A 10,563-nucleotide genomic window follows, 5' to 3' on the forward strand; every position below is an offset into this window, starting at 1 on the left:
TCCTGAACTCTATTGGAATCAAGTCCCTAAACTAATATATATTTTTTAATTAAATCCTTCTATTACAGTTTGCCTAAGGAAAATATAACAAAAAGAACATCATTAGAAAATAAATATAATACAAGTCCATATAATCATAATTATAAGCTAAGAGAGTATTTTAAAATCTATTATATGTAAAAATAACTATTGTTGACTTATTTAATGCTATTATTCCTACTATACCATTTATTTAATTAAAAAATATTCATTGATAAGCAAGAACAATTTAATAGGTTTGTCTTATGTTTTACATGAAATTTTAAAAATTAATTTCACTTAATTATACTCCCTCCGTTTTTTATTATAAGTCGTTTTAGACTTTTCACACAGATTAAGAAAAATAATAATTGTTGTATGAAAATGAGAAATTATGAAGGTTTTTGCAAAATTATCCTTCATTAATGACACGTAGAAGATAAATTTATATAATTGAAATGAGAGAGAATAATAAATATTTAAGGATATAATAGGAAAAATAACATTAATTATTCATTGAAATTGTAAAACGACTTTTATTAAAATACAAAGTATTTTTCCAAAACGACTTATAATAAAAAACGGAGGGAGTATTTCTTAATTTCCTTAGAAATAGATGTTTTTTTTAGAGTATGTTTAACATTCTATAGAATCGTATTTTCAAAATTATTATTCTTAGGATTAATATTTCTATCTATGTGTTTGATCAAAATTTAAATTACCGAAAATATTTATAAATTTTATTTAATTTAAAATTATAAGAAAATATAAAAATAAAAATAAATGCGAATAGTAGTGAAAAATTAAAATATTAAAATTATAAATTTCATTGCAGAGCACAGCAGCATTATGGTTTCACTATGCCTTGTTAGCCACACCAACAAACACACTTCATAGACTCAAAAATTGCTCCCAAATTTCTTCCCTTTTCTCTCTCTCACACACAACACTAACATGATTTCCATTTCCAAATGACAATTGTTTCTATAACAAATGAGGCTAGAATCCAATCAATGTAGAATAATGATATGTAACTAAATACTAGTATAATAATAATACATAAGCAATGCAACGCATTAAGATGTTCATAGCTTACAACATATCTAATCGTGACACACAAAACACTTGGGCATTTAAATTGGTGTTTGAGCTCTCCAATTCTCTATTTTGGTCTTAAGATCACTACGCAATGAAATAAGTGATTGCTGACGACGGACAAAAGCTGCAGTAAACTGCTTAACCTCCCCTTCTAGATTTTTTCTTCTCTGTACTTCAGTATTTAAATCTTTCAATGCATCTTCCTTTTGGTTTGAAACCATTGCAAATTTATCAGACGATTCAGATAACTTCTGTAGCAAGGAATCTCTTTCGTTCTTCAATAGTAGTAACTCCTTTTCGAGGCTTTCATTTAAAGCATCCTTTGAGTAAGCAGTTTCTGTTTCTCCTCTCAAACCACAGCCCTTTTGTCACAAAAATTTAGTTTAGGATAATTCAGAAACTCTCCTAACTACTTTTTCAAGTAAAGCTCAATATCAACTTCATTTGAAAGATTTTTAGAAGGAAAATGATGACATCTATAAATAAATCAGCTATCATATAATTTAAGCTTTTTATAATTTGAAGTGCATGTAATACAAAGAGACAATGAGAGATTAGTATAACACATTTCATTTCTTACAAATTCTAATCCTTATATGACACACATATTCAACAAATACAAATAGAGTGAACACGGATTTTGACGATTTTGTAATGGTATATAATCACACAAAAACTACTATATCTATATATATATATTTTTAATTATTTGTTCAATTTCAGCTTTGAACAAATGCTAGTCAAGACTTTTAGTTACTAAGCGGTATTAATGACAAGTTTTGAAAAAAGACATAAGATATCCTAAAAATAAGACACAGAATAAAACCATGATTGATGATTGATATCTTGATATTTGAGGCGAGACAACTACCTTGTGTTCGCAGCTGCACAAAGGAGGCCTCTCTTCATTTCCTGTTGTTGAGCTTTCTGATAACTCCAGTGATGTAATTATGTTATTCATCCTCTTATGAAACTCTTTTCGTTGTTCTTGGATTATAGCGTTGTTTCCGGTGGAAGACCTTTCACCATTTCTATACATTGTAAAGTGACCTTCCAACGTTGAAAATAGCTGTGCACCAATTTCACTCATGGTTGAAAGCATCTTTTCGGTTGAGAATTTTCCATCCAAAGCAAATTTCTGTTTAGAATACAAGAAAAAGAAGTTAGTTTACTGTTTCTTGGAATGATCATTGCAAATAAAACTGATATGGTGCACTCATTCAACCTGCATTACTGATAAAACCTCCTCAAAGCTATCTTTGTAGTTTTCCACGGATTCCGTTAACCTCAGAGGCAAATCTTGAATAAGTTGTGTTTCTTGTTGATTGTCTAGGCTCTTGCCTATTAATTGCTTGCTTGATGGTACTTCATCTGAATGCTTTCTCTGGATTAATATGCCAAGCCATGCATATTGAGAGTCCGATTTATAAGAGGGGGCGAAAAAGGCAAAAACTTGTAGTACATAGCATCAAGTATATTGTATACTAACCTCGAGTTCATTTATCTTTTCATGAGCAAGCTCTAGTTGTCTTCTCAAAGCTTGAACCTCCTGTTCGTACTTTTCAATTTGATTTATACAACCCTTACAAACATCAGCCAAACAAAAAAAAAAAAAACTATAAAAAACAGCACACATACTCAAAAAAAAGAAAGATTAATATGGTATTACTCGGTTAAAAGAAACACATTTGTTATACAATGCTATTAGAAGTACTTTGCGAGTAAGCAAGAGTATGGTCTGCACAAATCTTAGTTTTGGTGAAATCTAAATACAAAAATCATCGAATGGTGGGTGTATTGGTCAGATATAGTGAAACTGGTGAAACCAACAAGAATTGCTCAACAATGGAGGAAAATTTTCAACAGTTCACTAACCAATGATGCTATATATATTGCTACCTTCCTTTACCTGTTGCCACTTTTGGGGAAGCAGTGGATGGAATATGGAGGCAAAATAAAAATGCAAGAGAAAGACAAAAAAGAACATTCCTTTTAAAAAATAGAATGAACAGATATGAACTTACAGGAGTTGTATCGTTTGGTGGGAATGATTGATAATTTCGAGGGGGAGTCAATTGAAGAGAATCAAGGTCCGCAACAAAACCATTGTTCATTTTCAACCACATATCTTCATCTGCCACATTGCTGAAAGCATCTGGAAGAGGACTACTATCTGGCGGACTACTATCTAGCAACGTTGAATTCTTTGACCGCTTGACAACAAAAGCACTTGCTTCTTTTAAACAGGGAGATTTAAATATATCTCCTTGAGACGCACCGTTAATGTCACTGTACTCTTCCATAAATCCCTGTCTCCTCGAATATCTAGGAGCCTAACAGTACACGAGAATTATTGTAACAACAAAATGGAGCAAAAATGTCAAAGAAAAGAGTGGAAAAGAAAAGCAAGTTAACTAAAAGTCTGAAAAGCAACATAAAAAGGAAAACTATGAATTGTTCAGAAGAACAAATATGTTCATGCATATATACACACAAATGACAAAGTTGTGTAAGGAAATCTTATATTAAAATTAGAAAGTATTTAGCATTTAGCTTCATATGGCCTTATTAGTTCATTTCTGATGAGGTGTACCTGGTTGTCATTCGTCCCACCGTTTGAGATTGAGAACGATGTAGTATTGGAATTTTCAATTTTCATCCGTTCCTCTTTCATCCATTGATTACGCGATTTTCTCTCCTCTTCCAGTTCCATTTCAAGCTTCCCACGCTCCATTTCATACTAAATAGTGGAATATGAATACATAATTAACACAACAACGTAAAAGAGATTTCAATTAATGCTTTAGCATGAATTATTTGTAACACTGCAGAGTGCAGAAAAACTTGAAAAGTAAAACCTGCCTTGAGCAAATCGTTCCTGAGTTTAAGAACCTCTTGCTCGAGCACCCCAGCATGGGATCCCTAAACAGAAAATAGTAGTATTAAGATTTTCAGACATGAGGTGTAAACAAAAACTATCATTATAAGACAATTACCTCAAGTTTCTTACGAAGCTCTTCAATCTCTAACTGCTGCCGCTTTAACAATGCTGCATCAGTCAGAATCTGTACAATTCCAACCATTAAGAAATTTGATTTACAAAAAAAAAACTTAAGTAACATCATGCAAATAGAGTCAAATATTTCCTGACAAAAACAAGTAAAATGTAGAAAAAATTTCAGGCTTATTCCATTTTCTTGGCCTTAGTTAGCTTCCTAATATGATTCTCCTAATTTGTCTCCCATTTTTTTCTTCAATAGATAGTTTAGTTATATACAATGATTATTCAAGTAAATCAACTGATGTTAGACAGCACAACATGCAACCAGTACAAGCCAAGTCTTGTCAATAAATCGTTTTAAAGTTTCTTCAATTTTTGGCAAATTTCAAAAGAAAAAAATAACTTACAAACATTTCACAATTCTAGAAATATGAGTGACAACACAAGCTTCCACAAAACTAAACAAAGTAACCTCTATATCATAGTGAAAGTCAAATAGGAAAATATTAAACAATGTGAAACATTAAATAGGGTAACAAATACATACCTCATTCACTTGAACACAATTGGTTATGCGACTGGCTCTACTAGCAAACTGAAGAGTTCCCTTTGTTTCTTCAATGTGAACCTAATTGATATTAAAAATATTGGAGTTATGAAATCATATACTAATCATCAAACAAGAAGGAAAAAAGAGACACAACAAAAAGCACGGCATCTACCTCTTCTGGTGCTACGGTACAAATAATGGACGTTTTGGCATTTCCACCAAGAGCGGGTTGGAGTATTCGTGTTAACTTACTATCACGATATGGGATATGCCCCCTACAATTAGATGTAATATATCCAACATTATTGACTAAAAGAGCTATAAAATTAGAATAATATACACAAAACAGAGCCGAAAAATTTATACTTTTGTTTTGAGCCATCACTTAGTTTATTAATCACATTTCCTAGAATCATCAAGCTCTTGTTAATATATTTTCCTTCTTTCAAACGTACTCCATCAGCTCCGGTCTTTGCGATCCTTTCAGATCCAGCAAGATCTACTAAATTCTAATCCCACAAACTCAACTGTATAAGTATGCAACTTTGTAAGAAATTCTAATATAAAAGTAATATAGAAGGAAATGAAATAAATAGTACAAACCAAGACTGAAACTCGAACAATGTCATTCGAAGAATCATCAGAAGAATTGAAATCCTTCCCCTTGCTTTCAATCACCTACATATTTGATTAAGAGTTATTTGGTTAGTACTATTTTGATAAAAAAAAACAATATTATGTAAAAAGAATATGTATTACAAAATTTAAAAAGAATTGAGGAAATACCATTCTAAATATGGTATGTGATCTGCTACTTCTAACATTCATATTTGTCTCACCAAAGTGCCTATTCTCTGCAAAATCAAAAGAATAATCTAACTTCTAATATAAAAGCAAAAAGAATCAAGCCGTAGAACTACATACCTTCCCCTGCTTTGATGAGATTTAGCACTTGTTCAGCATTATTGACAATTTCCTCTCTGAGTCCTGCAACAAATACTCCCCGCTGGAAAATAAATAAATAAAATCAGTACATTTTCTTTACACAACTACTATATATATTTCACACACCAACATTAAGTGGCAAGTAACCAACCTCCAGACTCTCGTGAATTTGTAATTTCTGGTTTTCAACAACAAGAAGGTCATTAATCTCCTCATTATAAATCTCCATGTAGGAAACACGAATTAAAAACTCCCGTTTAGACATCTGAAAAACAATCAAACAACGCATAAGCATATCAAGAACAACACAATAACTCGCCATCAAGGTTAAAATCAAAAGAACTTCCCCTACCGTCTCTAGGGATGTTCAAATAAACCGGTTATTGGATTTATCCATATCCATATCCATAACCGGTTATTAAAAACCGGTTAATTATCAATATGGTTTTAACCAAATCCATATTTTGGATATATTATTAATATGGTTTTAACCAAATCCATATTTTGGATAACCATATCCAACATAAAAATTTAATTGGTCTATTATTTTTAAATCACAAAAAAATATAAATTTTAAAAATATTTTGCAGAAAGAAAAAAAAACATAAAAATGAAAAATCGAGTTTTTCAAAAGTTCGAAAAAATCGAATTTTTTGAAAATACCAAAAAAATGAGTTTTTCGGAAATACGAAAAATCGAGTTTTTTTGAAAAATTGAAAAATCGAGTTTTTTTGAAAAATTGAAAAATCAATTTTTTTTTAAAATACGAAAAAATCGATTTTTTCGGAAATACGAATAAATTCAGTTTTTTGGAAATACGAAAAAATTGAGTTTTTCTAAAATAGATGATAAATCGAGTTTTTTTCGAAAAAAAAAATGAAAAATTGAGTTTTCGGAAACACGAATAATTGAGTTTTTCAGAAATATGAAAGAACGAGTTTTTTTTTGAAAAAAATGAAAAATCGAGTTTTTTTGAAAAGTCAAAAAAATCTAGTTTTTTCGGAAACACAAAAAAATTGAGTTTTTTTTCGGAAACACGAAAAAAATCGAGTTTTTTTTTTCCGTAAAAACAAAAAATCGAGTATTTTGAAAAAAACGAAAAATTCGATTTTTTTTGAAAAATCGTGTCTTTAAAAAAATATGAAAAGTCGATTTTCCAAAAAAAAATTATTTTAATAACTTCATTTTAAATTAAATTTTTAAAATGAAATTTTTAAATTTAAAACCGGTTATTAAATCTGGTTATGGATATAACCGGTTTATAACCGGTTTTGCAAAAATAAATCCGGTTATGACAATTGGTTTTAAAATCCGGTTATGCTAAATGGATAATATATGGATATGGACTGGTTATGGATAATAACCGTCCATGAGCACCCCTAACCGTCTCTATTGTTGCAAATATGTCTTTAACTGCCAGAGGAATCACTCCCGGGTCAGTTTCACAACCATTCATCGTGAAAGTCTTCCCACTACTTGTCTGTCCATAAGCAAATGCAGTCCCTAACCATATCGTATAACTATTGTCATAATTTCATTAAATTCACATTTATATCCAAATCCAACATAAAGTAACTGTTGTCTCACCCTAAAACAACATAAAATAACTATTTTTTGTTTAATTTAAAAAAAACATACATTCATTGATCTGGTTCCCTTAAGTATTAAAAGCATGCAGTCTCAAACATTAATTGAATAAATTAATTTTAAGCAAATCTCAATAACTGCCTTGATCCCTTCCCTAAAAAATTAAGATGAATTCAAAATCAAGGTCAGCAATTGGAAAACCCTAGACTTCAATTTTGTACTAATTACACAGAATGAGAGAGAATCTCACTCCATCATTTCACACCAAAACTATGATTAAGGAATTGAATTTTTCATGAGCTTTTAGTTTGCATTACAACTTGAACTAAGCTAAGATTAAATCTTCAATTGATAGTTTAAGAAATTAAATCAAAATAGAGTATATAATAGTTTGAATTTGGATACCGTTGAAGCCATTGAGTGCAGCGAGAATGATATCCTTAGTGAGAAGCTCATAGACACTTGAATTGGTGCTAGATTCATCGAATATATGATCTGAGAAAATTTGAAAACTGAAGATGAAAAAACCGAAGAACACGAAATTGATAATGATGATTGAATTGAATTATATGTACCGAAAGCATATGAAGAGCCGGAAAATGGAGTTCCGTGAATCTTGTGAAGCGAGATACGGTTATCTTCGACTTTCCAGAAGCTTCCATTGACGGAATCTTCGGAGACCAGAGGACGAACTCGAACGGCTACGCAGATCTTCTCCATTTGCTTTTTTTTTTTTTTTCTTGCAGTTGGGAGCGGGATTTGAAAGTTCCCTTTTTCTTTGCGGAATTTGAATTGGATGTATCTTTATTGACTAAAATGCCCTCGGCCAGACGCATATTTGTTTTAGAATCGAGGAGCCCGCGTCTATACCTACTCGCTACTCCCGATTCGAATGAAAAGACAAATTGATTTATTTATTTTTGTTAAATATATAAAATTTCTCTCAGTGTTTTAAAAATCGGACCGAATCGGTTGATTGGACCGGTTGAACCGATAACCGAACAGGTAATCGATTTGGTTCAATAGCTGGATCGAAAATGCCATTGAATCGGTGTGAACCGGTTAAAACTGGTGTAAACTGCTAAATTCGGGAAAATTAGCGATTTTTGTGAATTGGCGGTTTAAATGCATTTTTTAAATTTCAAAAAATTAAAACAACATCGTTTTGACTATTTTAATTAAAAATTAAAACTAAAAAATTAAAAAAAAAATGTTGCAAATGCGGTTGATTTTGTTACCGATGGTTTTGATATTGAAGAAGGAGATCCCAACATTGAAACAATTTTTCTTTTATTGAAATTATATCTAGTAGACAATGAAATTATTTTGTTATAAATTATTCAATTAGATTATGTTGCGATTAAACTTTTGTTTGCAATTGTATTTTATAATTATGTACTATTTTATTGTGTGTGATACCTATGTGTAAAATTTGAATTTAAATTATGAATTTGTGAATTTTTTTATAATATGATATTTTCAAAAAATTTAAGTGCTAGTTATTTTTTGTAGAGACTGAATCACCCGGTTCGACATATTTTATACCTATATAATTTTGTTATAACGACCGGTCTATTCAACCGAGTTATCTGGTTTAGTCATGCGGTTCGACCAGTGACCCAAGTGGTTCGATCAATAAAACACTGATTTCTCTAGAATATTAGCGAGATTCGCACGGTAAAAGTGTTAAACCCCTATCTGAGTCCAGATTTCTTTTTTGAATGAATTTTTAAAAGCCACGTGAAATTACTTATTTATTTTATTTAATTTTTTTACTTTTTTTCATATTATGTATTTTCTATATTTATATTAATTTTTTATTTCTTAAATTATTTTTATTGATATTTTTTTTGAAAATTTATTTATAAATTAATTATTTGGGTCTTTAAGACACATGACCCAATGACACTTCCATCTCAGCCCTTTATTCTCAATCTATATTCAAGTCATTAATGACCATGTGTTTTTGCATTATATACACGGAAAATTGTTTATTACAAATCGATGTGGGACTATGAGCCATAAGCAAACTGATGTTTTCAGCTTATGAAGAGCTTAAGCTAATTTTTACTTGATTATCGAAACAGATATGCAAAGCTTATATACAGGTTATACGATAATCACTTATTGAATAAACACTTAATTATGTTGAAAACCATACATCCAGCTTATTGAATAAGCACTTATGAAGCTTGTTCCATATAAGATTGTCAACGAGGATGGAAAACCATACATTCAGGTCAGAGTAAAGGATGGTGAGACCAAAGTCTTCAATCCCGAGGAAGCCAGTGCTATAATTTTGACTAAGGGTATGTTTGGATTGGCGGTGAACAGAATTGATTCTACCAGAATTGAGTTTGGTAGAATTGAGTTTACCATAATTGATTTATGTTTGGATACATTTATAGAAAAGTGAGTTGAACCATAAATTTCAGTGTAAAAATTACCCATAATCAATTCTGGAGATAGAAGCTACAAATTCTAGCTTATAGTAGAATCAATTCTGGAGGCAGAATCAATTATACTTTTGATAAAACAAACAACTCAAAATCACCTAAAATCAATTCTACACCTCTAGAATTGATTCTGGGTCTTCCAAAAGCCAATCTAAACATGCTATAAGATGAAGGAAATTGTCGAAGCATTCCTCGAAAAGTCAATTTGTGATGATGTCGTTACTGTCCCAGGTGAATAAGCCAACTACATTGTTCCTCATGTAATCTTGATAATTTCTTTTGCCTTTTGTTTCTAATCTAATGGTTATCGTTTTCTTTTGAAATGTATAGCTTATTTCAATGATGCTTAGAGATAGGCCACCAAGGATGCCGGTGTCATTGTCGGTCTCAATGTTGCTAGAATCATTAATAAACCCACAGCTGCTACCATTGCTTATGGATTGGACAAGAAAGGTGAAGAGAAGAACATTCTTGTCTTTGATCTTGGGTGGTACTTTTGATGTCAGTGTCTTGACAATTGAGAATGGTGTATATGGTCTTATGTCTAATCATTTCCAGGACCTCTGCCTTTGTGATAAAGCTGGATGCCATTCCATTACTCGTGCTCTCCTTCACATGCTATCACTACCTACACTCTTTGCTTTGATTTTTATCATTATTTCGTGGACTATAACTTGTCTTATAGTTTTTTGTGTCAACTGTTGTGTCACTGCAAATGGGTGGTATGTTGTTGTAATGTTAAGGAGTTCCACATCGACTAGTATTTAAAACATATTAGTGTTTATAATCTTAGTTCACTCAAGAATAAATGAATTGAAATCAGGTATAGTAAATGGACTACTCTTGTAATATCAGCCTTCAAAGGCCTATATAGATAGAATGAGATTTTAATGTACATTTGAGCTAAA

At 31.0% G+C, this 10,563-nt stretch overlaps 1 protein-coding gene across 2 annotated transcripts; it reads right to left on the reverse strand.

Moving 5' to 3' along the window:
* Positions 1–837: 837 nt before the first annotated feature.
* LOC131596464 (kinesin-like protein KIN-7N) lies at positions 838–8,038 on the reverse strand. Of its 2 annotated transcripts, XM_058869118.1 has the most exons (18): positions 7,775–8,038; positions 7,605–7,694; positions 6,997–7,115; positions 5,764–5,877; positions 5,592–5,673; positions 5,454–5,521; positions 5,271–5,345; positions 5,034–5,176; positions 4,840–4,942; positions 4,665–4,745; positions 4,113–4,181; positions 3,979–4,038; positions 3,710–3,856; positions 3,141–3,449; positions 2,606–2,698; positions 2,342–2,500; positions 1,988–2,254; positions 838–1,478 (listed from the first exon to the last, which is right to left on the reverse strand). In XM_058869118.1, the coding sequence occupies exons 1-18, from the start codon at positions 7,917–7,919 to the stop codon at positions 1,152–1,154; spliced, it is 2,451 nt and encodes an 816-aa protein (XP_058725101.1). In that variant the 5' UTR covers positions 7,920–8,038; the 3' UTR covers positions 838–1,151. The 2 variants fall into 2 exon arrangements, with proteins under 2 accessions (XP_058725101.1, XP_058725102.1); XM_058869119.1 differs by lacking the exons at positions 6,997–7,115; positions 7,605–7,694; positions 7,775–8,038 and adding an exon at positions 5,965–6,141 and having other exon boundaries at positions 842–1,478.
* Positions 8,039–10,563: the final 2,525 nt, after the last annotated feature.

Source organism: Vicia villosa, linkage group LG4 (genome assembly GCF_029867415.1).
Source record: "Vicia villosa cultivar HV-30 ecotype Madison, WI linkage group LG4, Vvil1.0, whole genome shotgun sequence".
Lineage (NCBI taxonomy): Eukaryota > Viridiplantae > Streptophyta > Magnoliopsida > Fabales > Fabaceae > Vicia > Vicia villosa.

What these genes read in the sequence shown, in the direction of transcription:
- LOC131596464 (XM_058869118.1), bottom strand. Translation starts at nt 7,919, where the DNA reads ATGGAGAAGATCTGCGTAGCCGTTCGAGTTCGTCCTCTGGTCTCCGAA. An exon ending in AAATTCACGAGAGTCTGGAG is followed by an intron (nt 5,674 to 5,763) that starts GTTGGTTACTTG and finishes TTTATTTTCCAG; the next exon opens with CGGGGAGTATTTGTTGCAGG. An exon ending in ATTGTGTTCAAGTGAATGAG is followed by an intron (nt 4,182 to 4,664) that starts GTATGTATTTGT and finishes GGAATTGTACAG; the next exon opens with ATTCTGACTGATGCAGCATT.